This window comes from Notolepis coatsorum (genome assembly GCF_963971535.1).
Source record: "Notolepis coatsorum genome assembly, chromosome: 9".
Classification (NCBI taxonomy): domain Eukaryota; kingdom Metazoa; phylum Chordata; class Actinopteri; order Aulopiformes; family Paralepididae; genus Notolepis; species Notolepis coatsorum.
Window position 1 is genome coordinate 121,541,935 of NC_140173.1, and position 13,818 is coordinate 121,555,752.

The 13,818-nt window shown below is 42.0% G+C and overlaps 1 protein-coding gene across 1 annotated transcript in view; it reads left to right on the plus strand.

The window, feature by feature from the left end:
* Positions 1-11,956: 11,956 nt before the first annotated feature.
* LOC311234736 (protocadherin-15-like) overlaps positions 11,957-13,818 on the plus strand; it is a gene marked incomplete at its 3' end in the record, with an annotated part of 504,680 nt that continues 502,818 nt past the window's right edge. Inside the window, exon 1 of the mRNA XM_084321979.1 lies at positions 11,957-12,060. Within this exon, the coding sequence (XP_084178105.1) occupies positions 11,970-12,060 (91 nt within the window). The 5' untranslated portion in view covers positions 11,957-11,969. The remainder of the gene's footprint in view (positions 12,061-13,818) is intronic.

Genomic DNA, 13,818 nt, shown 5'->3' on the forward strand with positions numbered 1-13,818 from the left:
CGCAGAGGAGTAACATACGATCGGTCACGGTCATGTATGTATGTAGGTATGTATGTATGTATGTATGTATGTATGTATGTATGTATGTATGTATGTATGTATGTATGTATGTATGTATGTATGTATGTATGTATGTATGTATGTATGTATGTATGTATGTATGTATGTGTTGTCTTCGGTTATGTGAAATGTGAGCGTGTGTGTGATCATCTCTAGGTGTGTATGAAATAGCAGCAACTAAGTAAACAGGTGTGTGTTTAGGGTATAATGCTTTCTGATGCCTCTGTCAGGACTGCTGATAATGTGAGTAACAGAGATGCTGATTATGTGAAACATGCTTTTGATATAATGCTTGTGAGTCCCTCCCTGCCCCCACCATGAAAGCTGGTTTTGCAGCTTATCGCCTGCGCCCAGAATAAGCCTTCTGAGGAAGATGTGACACCAGACCTCATACAGATAGGAGCTAAAACCCTTCTATTCTTCTTACTGTCACTCTGCCCTCCCCGGGCTCAGGGTGCACACACACACCAAGATTCAAGAGTTTTATTTGTCACACACAAGACATGCAGTGAGATGTAGGTGGCCATGCCCGCCTCGATTGTGCAAAAATACAAATAATAAAATAGATTAATAAAATAGAATAGATAATCAAATAAAATAGAGTAGACATGATAAAAAAAAAAGTTATAAGAATAAAATACAATGCTAAGCTTAAAGTGGAAATGAAGCAGTGAGCAATGTGATCCTAGTTTGTTTGTTGTGTACCTTGTGTAAGACAGGGTTCTATAATCAAATGTGAAATCTATCTTATTTGTCTGAAAAATCAAATATAATATCCCTGTTTTCAACATGGGCGCCGCCATTTTGTTGCTGACGTCATGGCTGACGTCATGCCACTGGTTGGGTGTATACACTGCCTATAGTGAATGGGTCAGTCAGTAAATAAAATGTTGCCTACAAAACAACGGGACCGCGGTGGTTCTGTTTGTATTGCTCCTGGCTGTTCAAACTAATTTTACCATGTGAGAGAGAGGAAAGTTGGTTAATTTCCACAAACTACCAGTGAAAAAAACAGTGTTGTTGGCATGTTGGCTCGGGCTGGCTGCACTCAGGCGGCGCGACCAGCCTGTTGGACAGGGAAGGAGGATCTGCAGAGAACACTTCATTGCCTCGGATTATGTTGTTGGGGTGGGATGTTTGTCCAGAAGACCACTAATCAGCTGAAGCCGGACGCGGTTCCCTCGGTCTTCGACAGACAGACCGGCGTTAGCTCTCGGGAGCGATCGCTAGCTAGTTGGCACCAGCCGGCGACCGGCGTTAGCAACCGAAGCGTCGCGGAGCATTCAGCTACCTAGACCCACTTCAACCAGCGTCGCGGAGCATTCAGCCTGCTGGCTACACAGCTTGTCGGTGTGCTGGAGCCTGGAGCCAGCTACCGTTAGCTTGCAGAGGCTCCAGCACACCGACAAGCTGTGTAGCCAGCTACCGTTAGCTTGCAGAGGCTCCAGCACACCGACAAGCTGTGTAGCCAGCTACCGTTAGCTTGCAGAGGCTCCAGCATACCGACAAGCTGTGTAGCCAGCTACCGTTAGCTTGCAGAGGCTCCAGCACACCGACAAGCTGTGTAGCCAGCAGGCTGAATGCTCCGCGACGCTGGTTGAAGTGGGTCTAGGTAGCCAGCAGGCTGAATGCTCCGCGACGCTCCGGTTGCTAACGCCGGTCGCCGGCTGGTGCTAACTAGCTAGCCATCGCTCCCGAGAGCTAACGCCGGTCCCCGGCTGGTGCAAACTAGCTAGCGATCGCTCCCGAGAGCTAACGCCGGTCTGTCTGTCGAAGACCGAGGGAACCGCGTCCGGCTTCAGCTGATTAGTGGTCTTCTGGACAAACATCCCACCCCAACAACATAATCCGAGGCAATGAAGTGTTCTCTGCAGATCCTCCTTCCCTGTCCAACAGGCTGGTCGCGCCGCCTGAGTGCAGCCAGCCCGAGCCAACATGCCAACAACACTGTTTTTTTCACTGGTAGTTTGTGGAAATTAACCAACTTTCCTCTCTCTCACATGGTAAAATTAGTTTGAACAGCCAGGAGCAATACAAACAGAACCACCGCGGTCCCATTGTTTTGTAGGCAACATTTTATTTACTGACTGACCCATTCACTATAGGCAGTGTACCAGCAGTGTATACACCCAACCAGTGGCATGACGTCAGCAACAAAATGGCCGCGCCCATAATGCTAAATGCTTCAGAAATGCACACAACAAATCGTTTTTTCTTAGAAACTGCTTATTTTTATAACGTGATTTCTTCTGTGGCTTATCTAAATACTAATGTGATGCTATGAATATGTATTTATCGCACTGCTTCATCTCCACTTTAAGAATGAAGGCAATGAGTAATATATACAATCATCATCATTAGGTGGCTTCTTCGTTCCGAAGGTTGCCTATCACTCTCCAACCCATTCTGTCCCCACTTCTTCTCTCCAACTCTGTGACTCCGCCTCTCACTCCGCTCCAATCACAGACGTCGTCTACCCAGCCTCTTCTTGGTCTTCCACTTCCTCTCTTTCCATCCACCTTCCCTATCACCACCTTCTTGAACATCTCCCCGCTGGATCCTCTCAGAACATGCCCGCACAACTCCATCTTTCTCTTTTTCAACCTCTCCAGCAGCTGTCCTCCTTGCATATCCGCTCTTCTCAGTACCTCCTCATTCTTGATCTTATCCTTACATGTTATCTTCAGCATCTTCCTCAGCGTCCACATTTCAAAAGAGTCTATCATCCTCTTTGCTTCTTCATTCAGCGTCCATGCTTCTGCTCCGTATGAAAAGACTGACATAACATACGTTTCCAAAATCCTGGTCTTCGTTTTTCAACTTATGTTTCTTCTCAATAATTCTTTATGGTTCCAGAATGCGCCCTTTGCAATTCCGGTTCTTCTCTTAATGTCCATGTTAGCTCTTCCACCTTCACTGATCCAGCTTCCAAGGCAGCGTTTCCGTTAGAACATATTCGTGCCGGTCTGGGTGTCCTGCAAGATTTCTATCCCCGGACATATTCGAGAAATGCCTGTCAGCCTGGTTTTCCTTTTTACCGGCTGAATGCCACCATCGGCGCCAATGTTAACGTTAATATCGCCTAATCTATGTTTTAAATTATGGCTATGTGTCTAATCTGCCCATCGCATTATCAAAGACTATTTTCCAGTCAGTGCTGTCAAGGCTGTTTATCGCGTCGTTTCCGTTTCAGAGCAGTTAGAAAAGCCCCCGTTTTCAGATAAAAAACAGCTCATTCTGGAGCATTCTATGAAAATCGTCTTTTAGTGGAATATTCCACAACGTTGATATTCGTCGGCCTTTTTATGAATCGTTTTCAAATAAACGCTAGATGATCAATATTATACGTGCACGCAAGCACATTACGGCCGCGCGCGGATAATCGCCCCATTGATTTCCTCTCGGACTTTTAGTGAAACCGACATTTCACAAAACAGCTTATAACTTCATCAAACTTACTCTGATTATCCTAACACTGATAACATAGAGTCCTTACCTGACATCAGATGGTATCCAACTGGTATATTCCAATTCCTGATCACCATTCGAAAAAATCGATACGTGTATGGATCCAACGCGATACTGTAGAACTCCATGATCAGCGGGGATCTGAGGTTCCAGAATGAACTGTGTCACTGGTAACCCTGGCTGGATCAGTGAACTGGAAAATGTGGATATAATGTCGCACCTCAGCCAGGAGAATTAAACTTTCCACTCGGGCCTGAACGCTCGACATTTCTGTTTCTGTTTTCTTTCACCACGGCATCAGCGGTCTCTGTGACTTCAAGTTCAGAAGACTCATCTTCGTTGTCATTATTATTAGACCTGCTTGTGCTTGGTTTCATGAAATATTTGTTAAGCTTAGCTTGTTTGGCCATCTCTCTCTCTCGCTCGTATACCCGTTTGTCGTTATGGTGGCCAGGCAGGCTCAAAAAAAGAAAGAAAAAAAGATTCACATCCGAGCGGCGCCATCCGCGCTTTATCAGCGTGAAGCAACATGTAATGATTGTTTCGTTCATCGCATAAGCTATTTAATTTGAGCCTATTTTAATACAATTCAAATAATAAAATTGTGCTTAGAGAAATTATTTTCACCGGACATTATGACCGGAGATATTTAAATATTCGGACTTCAACATATTTTGCCGGTCAAATACCGGTAATTACCGGCTAACGGAAACGCTGTTCCAAGGTACATGTACTCCTTCACTTGTTCAAGTTTTTCTCCATCCACCTGTATTTTACAAACAGGGACTGGTGTTTTTTCAATGATCATTACTTTAGTTTTCTTTGTGTTTAGCGACATTCCATAGTTTTGGAATTCAACATTCAGCTTATTCATCATGTCCTGTAGATCTTCTTGACAGTTACAGACTAATAGCAGTGTCATCCGCGTATCTTATATTGGTGATGTTCTCTTCGCCAAGTTTTACTCCTTTCCCTCCTCTCAGACCTTTTTTCATCAGTGATTCACTGTACATATTAAAGAGTACAGGGGACAAGATGCATCCTTGTCTTACACCCTTCTCCACCGGGAAGTCTCTTGATTTCTCCTTTCCTATTCTAACATTAGCCTTCTGCCTCCAGGTTGGCAATTATTCTTCGGTCAGAAACTGGTATTTTGAATTCTTCCATTGGTCTCATCAATGTTGTATGTTCAACTCTGTCGAAGGCCTTTGTGAAATCGATGAAGCAAATATACAGCTTCTTCTGTCGATTTTTTCACCAATGATTCTGAGTTGGCAGATTGCATCTCTTGTTCCTTTTCCTTTGCGAAAACCCATTTGGCTATCCGAGAGCTGATGTTCAATTATGGGTTCTATTCTGTTCTTGATGATTTTCAGGAGTACTTTTGATGCATGAGATATCAAACTGATAGTCCTGTAATTGTTGCATTCTGTGGCTCTTCCGGTCTTTGGGATCGGAATGAACATTGATTTTAGGAAATCATTTGGAATATTTCCTGAGTTATAGATGTTGTTTACCAGTTTCACAAGGAGCTCGATGCATCTGTCACCAGAGTTCTTAATCAGTTCAGCAGGGATCTCATCCTCGCCGGGCGATCTGTCCGTGGCCAGTGACTTCACAGCCTCTTCAACTTCTTTTTTCGTGATCTGGACTTTTTCTATATCTTCTAGACCAGGGGTGTCAAACTCATTTTCACAGAGGGCCACATCAGCATTATGGTTGCCCTCAAAGGGCCAAAGACCGTATAAATGTTAATGTAATGTAAAATAAATGTAGCTACACATTTACATATTGTTAAATATGGTGTTTCTGTATTTATTACTTATTCAAGTTATACATATTGCATATTCATTTGCATAAATGTAAAAATATATGTTAGCTTATGTTATTTTAACAAATAATTTTAGTTTATCAGAACCCCATATTACTCCACCAATCAATGATCAAACCATTCAAGTAAATAACAAAGAAGAATATCATCAAATACAAGCTATGACATTAAGTTTGTTCAAAACCTTTTTGTCACAGTCAAGAGGGGCAGAACTAACAACTGTGAGCTGCAAAGAACACGTGGGACAGATGTAGCAGATGTTACAAAAACAAATGGCTGCACACAACCTTGCAGAGGCCATACATCCAACTAATGGAAGATAGTTTAATTAACTTTAATTAACAGATTGCAGAATGGGTACAGTACAGTACAGCTCAATACACACAATTGTTAAGGGGATGCAGACCAGAGAAAGACTTTTGACTTGTTTACATCAGGGTCCCCCATTTTCAATTCGTAATGAAATTGCTATTATGTGTCTGCATGAACACACAACTGTAACTGTACTCAAAAATAACAAAATAAGGGTTGTCTCAGTTCACAACTATATTGGTCAAGTTTTGGGTGGGACTTGTTTGCGTCCCTACAGCTTCTTATTCAATTGAGCGAGATGCTCGGTTATCTCACACAGCCAGTTTGCATCTGACAGTTCAGACAATATTTCTTCAACCCTTTGTTACCTATTCCGCCTGGATCTTTTTTGTATTTTGGGCTGTAAAATTGTCAAAGAATGTCTGAGGAGTAAGTGCTTTTGGCTTTTTTCCTTTGTTACCTCAGATGTTCAACATACATGTATGTGTAAGAATGTGTAATAACTAAGGCTGTCAAAGTTAAAGCTTTATTAACGCATTAACCCACAATTATTTTAACACTGCTATTTTTTAACCCAATATTAATGTAAAAAAAAAAAAAAAAAAAAATTTGTTTTTGTTTTTTTTACCTGAGCTCTTGGGGGGCCACATCAAATGACGTGGCGGGCCGGATTTGGCCCGCGGGCCGTGAGTTTGACACCTATGTTCTAGACTAATTCCTGTGTCTGATGTTCTGTTCTGGTCTTTGTATAGTGTTTCCACATACTCTGCCCATCTATTGATTATTTCCTTCTCGTCAAGGAGCAGTTTTCCTTCTTTGTCTCTGACACCTTGGGTTGTTTTTTTCCTCTTCCTTGTTAGTTGTTGGATCTTGTTGATACATGAGCGGGTTGTGCTTCTTGTCTAGATCTTCAATTTCCTTGCATTTTTCTTTGTAATACTTCTCTTTTGCATCTCTACACATCTTCTGTACTTTTCGTTTTGCTCTGTTGTATTCAGTTTTTCTGTCCGCATTCTTCATGTCTGCTCTCTTTTTCATCTCATCCAGAATGTCTTTCGTCATCCACTCTTGTTTGTCAACTTTTTCTGGTTTACCACAGAAATGATAATAATACAAATAATATATCACAATAATATACAAATATACAGATCTGTTTTTTAAAGTGACCTTTTTGTAGTGTATTTGTGTGTGGGATGTGTAATAGAGTGTAAGTGAGTATGTGTGGTGTGTGTCAGGTCCGCAGGAAGTGAGTCAGCAGTGGGGGTGCTGAGATAAGTGATATAATAATAATTACGTCATAGGTTTACCACTCTGGTAAACCAACACTCTTGTTCACTAGAGGAGACCACTGCCCAACTCCGTGCTCTGCGGAGCGTGCGAGACAAACAATGTAACCGTTTTGATGCATACATCTCTGCCCAGCCTACCCCACCTGTTGCGCCCCCGCACAGAGAGAGAGCCCCATGTCCCCGCACCAGAACGCTACGACGGGGACGTCTCTAAATGTCGTGCCTTTATTTTTCAATGTTCACTAGTATTCGGAGAACTTCGCACACTTCCAAAGTGATACATCTAAAATCGCTTACCTTACCTGTCGGGTCTGCTCAAGGGTCCAGGGCCCTCATTTATCAACAATTCTTAGAAAGTGTTCTATCTTTGTTCTTAAGCACATAATTTAGAATGTGTGTATGCACAAAAAAAAGGGATTTATCACACGTGCGTACACAGGTCGTACGCACACCTGTCTTGATAAATATCACTTTGATCCTACGCTGCAGCTCGTGCACGGTTTTACGTATTTGCATATAGCACCGCCCGTAATTAACCATATACGGTAATGGAACACCCCCATGAAATGTGGAAAAGTGGACTAAGCCGAGGGAAGCATGTTATGGAGAAATACGTGACATGCTGACATACATGTACACGTACGGTGATGTCGGATGTGATATCTATTAACTTAAAGACCATATTAACTAATAAAGACCGTGCTGGAATATGACTGCCTTTTTCCGTTTTGTTCGATTAATACCCAGGGATTAAAGTTCTCCTCAATTTTATTCCATATTGCGACGGATTTTCCGTACATTTTCTACCTGCTGCATATGATTTCTAGAGGCATACAATCTATTTTGATGTCGGTATTGGGTAGCCTATATAAACAATAATACGAGAGCATATACAAGACCAATGAATCTCACTGCCATGTATGATGTAGCCTATACGCCATGTGTAGCCTGCCTATAAGTGATCAATACAAACATGAACTTGAATTCCATCATGTCTGTGTGCGGGAGCTCACAAGGCTGTTGTCACAATGTAAATAAGAACGTGCACTGAAAAGTTAGTAGTTGGTTGATTATTTGTATGACAGTCATAAACCCTTGCAAAAAGTATCCGTTTTATTTAATGAATTGAAAACATGCAGCATGCCTTTCCTCCCGGCAGCAACGACAGTGGAATCCCTTTCTATTCACATAACTGCATTTGTGATGGAGGTTTGACAGCTACATGGGTGGTACAGTAATAACAGTCTATTACTCGATCCATCTACAATATCACGATGGACCGTGCCATGTCGCCTATGTATAGCCTGCCATATGTGATCAATAAAAACGCGAACATATTTATATGTTGTGTCTGTCCATGTTTATTACTTTGTTATTCCCCCCCCCCTATCTATGTAAAGCGACCTTGGGGTCTCTTGAAAGGCGCTATATAAAATGAAGCTATTATTATTATCACGTCTGTGTGCGGAGCTCACAAAAAAAAATACTGTCTTTTATTTTTAGTCTCAGTGAAGTTTCAACGGAGCGAGGTAATCTATTCTAACCAACAAATTGAAGTAGAAAGCATTTCGTTGTGGCCAATCTTATTTGGAAACATGACACAAAATAATAGTATGTCGCTTTTTATTTGAAACAATATTTAATCGCGTTTGGAGGTGGGTGTTCTGCGTCTTCCCCCTGTGCCAAACAAGCAGGCAGGCCAACCTCTTGTTCGCGCGTGAGCCCGTTATAATTACACTGTCGCTATCTTACAATGAACTATAATGAATTACGGTTCATACAGAAGTTGAACACGTCATTGTTGAAACTAATGCACAGAAGCTTATTTCCACGGTGCAATATTCAATATTCTACCACCGGGCGCCAGCTACGCATGCTCCGAGCTGTGCGTATATATACGCACAAAGTCAAGCACAAGTTCAAATTGATAAGTCCCACACTTTGCTTAGAAATGATCGTACGCAGGGGTTACGCACATATCTGTGCGTACGCAACGTTGATAAATGAGGGCCCAGGACTCCTGCGTTAGAATGGGCGACAGGCAGCTCTCCACTTCAGTCAGTCCTCCCTCTGCAATTCGTTCCCCGCATACAACATCGCCAACATGCAAAAGGTCTTCGACCACCCTCCCGGGGGCTCGGATCGTTCTGTTGGCTTGTTCGCCATCTGCCAGGGAAACCGCAGATATATTCCTTTACTGCGAATTGTCTGAGCATCCCAAAAACTATTCCAGGCCACTATTTTTTTACCAACGGATTTCCAGTTCCGCGTTGACGCTTCCAGGCCGCGTCTATTCGAATCCCAACTGGTTCATGCGTCGGCTACACACTGCTTTAATAACACTGCATTATCGAGACAGCGCCCCTATGAGTCAAGTCAAGTCAAGTCAAGTCAAGAGTTTTATTTGTCACGGCATACGAGTATACAATGAAATGCGGGTGGTCTTGCCCGCAACGATGTGCAATACAGTGGGTAACATATAATAGAATCCAATACAAAAAAAATTGTGCAATAACAGGTAACAGGTAACATGGTGTGACATCAAAATCGGTATCTGTACATAGTTATTTACAGAGCATATAGGACATGCTAGGTAGCTTTGGTAGTGCAATACACTGTTACTGTTGCTAATACTGATTTAAAGTGGCTTTTCCTTTTGGCAATAAGTGTGAGTGTGTGCGCATGAGTGTGTGCCCGCTCATGTTGAAGTGTTAAAGTGGCTGCTAGTGTGTGAGCCACGGTTTCCGTTAGAAAAAATTGTTGCCGGCCTCAGTGTCCGGTAGATTTCAATCTACCGGTCAAATGAGAGAGATTCCGGTCAGAGTTTATTGAGCTTAAAAACAATTGATAGGCAAAAGAATGACAACAAAACAAAAGAATGACATCATCAAGGCATGTAGATTTATAATATTTTTACTTAAAACTAGGCTACTTTTGCGTATAAAGTCATTATATTCCAAATAAAATAAGTCCAGAGACTCGTGCTGCTGCCGACTTTAAATCAAATAGGTGTCTGTGGGCAGTCGCCCGACATTAATAAACAACAGTCTGTTATAATCACATTTTTATGAGCTAACGAATTCCGTTATATTGGACATTTGTATTAATTATATCAAGCGAAGAACTGAGAAATTTGGCAGAGAGAGACGGCAACATTATCGTGGGTCTGCGTGACGACTCTCTCTCTCTCTCCACCTCCCAATGACTTATTTGCGAGAGTATGGCGCTGCAGAGCAGCAGATTCAGCTGTTATTGGCTCTTTTCTGGGAACCACACAACAGCGCCCCCCACCCAACATTGAATTGAAAATGGCTGAATTGGAGTACTGCTGGAGTACTGCATTGTGCTGCTGTTGCTCCGGCTCTGCAGCTTCACAAAAGTTCGCACACCCAGCACTAAGCTCTCGCTGACAACGTCGTTGTCATTATTAGAAGCAACGATGAAACAAATCATGTAATGATTGTTTCGTTCATCGCATAGGCTATTTAATTTTAGCCTATTTTAATACAATTCAAATAATCAAATTGTGCTTAGACTCAGAGAATTATTTTCACCGGACATTAAGACCGGAGAGATTAAATATGTCGGACTTCAACAGATTTTGCCGGTCAAATACCGGTAATTACCGGCTAACGGAAACGCTGGTGTGAGCGTGCACAGCGTGCGTGTCGTGTGTGTGCTCATGTGTGCTTATGTGTGGATAGTTCAGTGTTCTGTGGTACTCAATGTTCATTGTTCAGGACTCTGATGGCCTGGGGGAAGAAGACACAATGAATCTGGCAATGAATTCCAAGAGTAGGGTAAATCTGCAGTGCCGCTCCGCTCTGTGACATTGAGTAGCCTCGGTATTACAATGGAATAAAAGCCAAAACAACCTTGCAGTTGCAGTTACACTCCCCGCCAGCAGGGGGTGCTGGCGCACCCACCGCACCCCCACTTCCCGCGTCCCTGATGTGTGTGTGTGTGTGTGTGTGTGTGTGTGTGTGTGTGTGTGTGTGTGTGTGTGTGTGTGTGTGTGTGTGTGTGTGTGTGTTCATGTGTGCTTGTGTGTGGAGCAATTAGTGCCTGACCGCAGCAGCTACGTAGCTGCATGTAACCCCTTCAGGTGTTATTCTTATAATTGTTTTATGTTTTGAATTCCCAAACTGTAGACAGTCTCAGTGTTATTGCCAGGGAACGGCCTGGACCTTGATTTGATAATATAAATAATAACATAACAGGAAATCAAACATTAGTCTGTTTAGAATCGTCATGTTTTAAGTTGAAACCGCAATTGTGTGACATCACGTCATCATTGGAAAGTTCAGTCCTCAAAGTTGTAATCTCACACGTGAGAAGGGTTGAATCCTGCCTGTAGGAATGTGAAGTGTATAACTAACTATATATGTAGCTGTTAATATCGACACCATAGAATATACCAGATTTGTTGAGTTGTTGAATTTGGAGATTTTAAGATAGCTCGGAAAGTATCAACTCCTGCAGCCACAAACATCTCACTAACTCTACACATCTAGGTCTAGGAGTATTGTCATATTAATTATAGGCTACTTGAAGTTCCTTTTTATTTCAGTCAGTGATGTAACAGATTAGATTTTGAAATTAATCTTCAATACTTTTGAAAGTTGCACTATGAGTGTATATGAAGTTAGTCTGCAGTTACTACTGTATCTGGATGTGTGTGTGTGTGTGTGTGTGTGTGTGTGTGTGTGTGTGTGTGTGTGTGTGTGTGTGTGTGTGTGTGTGTGTGTGTGTGTGTGTGTGTGTGCGTGCGTGCGTGTGTGTGTGTGTGTGTTGACTGTATGTGTGTGTTTGTGAGTGTGCATGTCATCGGGTGCATGAGCATGTCCTTGTGTGTATGTTGTTTGTGTGCGCACGTGAGCATGATTAGCTACTTGTGTAAACACATTTGGGCTGGACAGGGCTTCTATATCTGTCGCCTCTGAGCCGTAAATGAAAAAATATTTTTTTTGTCTCCGTCCAGGTGGGCAGGCAATAAGGCTTGACAGAAGATGCGACGGGGGTGCTGCCTCTTCAGATGGCTGGGGACAAGCATGGCAATCCTCTATCTGCTCGCCTACAGCTGGGGCCAGGACACAGAAGGTATGGTAGACGGCCAACAACAATGCCTTCGCCCTCAGGCACTGCTCCTTCAGTTACAGCTTCACTGTTGTGAGGACGAAAATATTCCCTCACACAGTAGGTGGGCTTGTGGAGTGGAATTATTAGAGGGGGGAGGGGGGACAATGACATTACAGCCTTAGATTAATTTGACATAATTGAAAGTGTGTTAGACTACTATTTATACTTGAGTGTGAGTGTCATTCCAAAACCATTTATGCACCATTTAGATGACACAGACGCTTACTTAAGTTATTGCTGGAATTAAAGTAAAAGTCGTTATAGAAAATAATTGCATAATAAAGCATGCATACAAAATGGGAATCGTTTTGAAAATGCACTAAACTAAGAGTATGAATTCCAAGTAGACTAAGTTGGAATGGATATTGCGTTTTTTATTTTGAATGGAAATCTGTGTGTAGTGTACTCTACTCAAAACTGGACATGTTCTTGGTTTATGTTGAGTAGACATGATGTATAACTCATTGTGCTCAGAGCAGGTGAGATATTATATTCTGGCTGTGCATTTAATTTACATTTCCAGGTGGGTGATGGGGAAGATGATAGCTTTTTGGTAGACATCCATGGAATACATAGTATACATGATAAATATAGTTTAAGCTGATGCATAGTTATATTTCTACCAATCGCCCATAAAGGCTTTGGTATGAATCCCATCGGGAGGTCAAGGAAAATCAAATTCATTTAATCCAAGAAGGGTGATTGTAGAGATGTCGCTCTCACATTCTTTTAAATATATTCTGGACGATACTGCAGTGTAAATCACTTCCGCTCTTACAGCAAGCTTCCTTATTATCCCTGTTACAGTACATGCGGGGTCTGTGTGCCTTGATCAGGCGTTCCCAGTGTGATGTGTTATGTCTAGCTGTAGTTCCCTGTCCTGATTGATTGATTGAAAACTGTATTAACAGATTGCAGAATGGGTACAATACAGTACAGCTCAATACACACAATTGTTAAGGGGATGCAGACCAGAGAAAGACTTTCGTCTTGTTTACATCAGGGTCCCCCATTTTCAATTCATCATAACATGACATACACAACATTAGGGCTGTCTTAAATACTTCAAAGCTTTGAAGCTTCGTTCGATGGGCATGGGATTCGAATATGAAAATAAAATTCGATAAAAAAATAAATAAAAAAAATATCAACTCTGCCTCTCTTTGTTAACACATTAACTGCCACGGAGTTTGATCATCTTATACCATTATCTGCCAGCACTGTAAGTCTATGCAGATGTTCACCTTCTTTGCAGGGCTATAACTTTAAAAATTGTATTGCTAAATTGACATTACTATGGCCCATTCAACATCGATTATATATCGTTCAGGATGTAGGAACGTTTTACTTTTTCATTAACACATTCATACAAAAATACCATCTAGAATATAAATGTTTTTTATCGTTTTCTGCAGTAATTCCTAGAAGGTGAGATATCGGCATAAATGCATATATAGATTATCAAATGCCGTTTGATACCGATCCACGCTATATTAAAAATGTCAACTGTACATGGTCCTAAACGTTATGACTAATCATGCGCGGGTGAACGGGGGGGGGGGGGGTAGTTTATAATTCCGTGATTGTAGGGCTGGGCGATAAAACGATAACGATAAATATCGCGATAAATTATTTCCTCGAAATAAACATGAAATGTGGTCGCAAAGTTTCGATATATCGATTTTCCAAGTTTGGCTCCGCTCAGCCTCGGCTCAACAC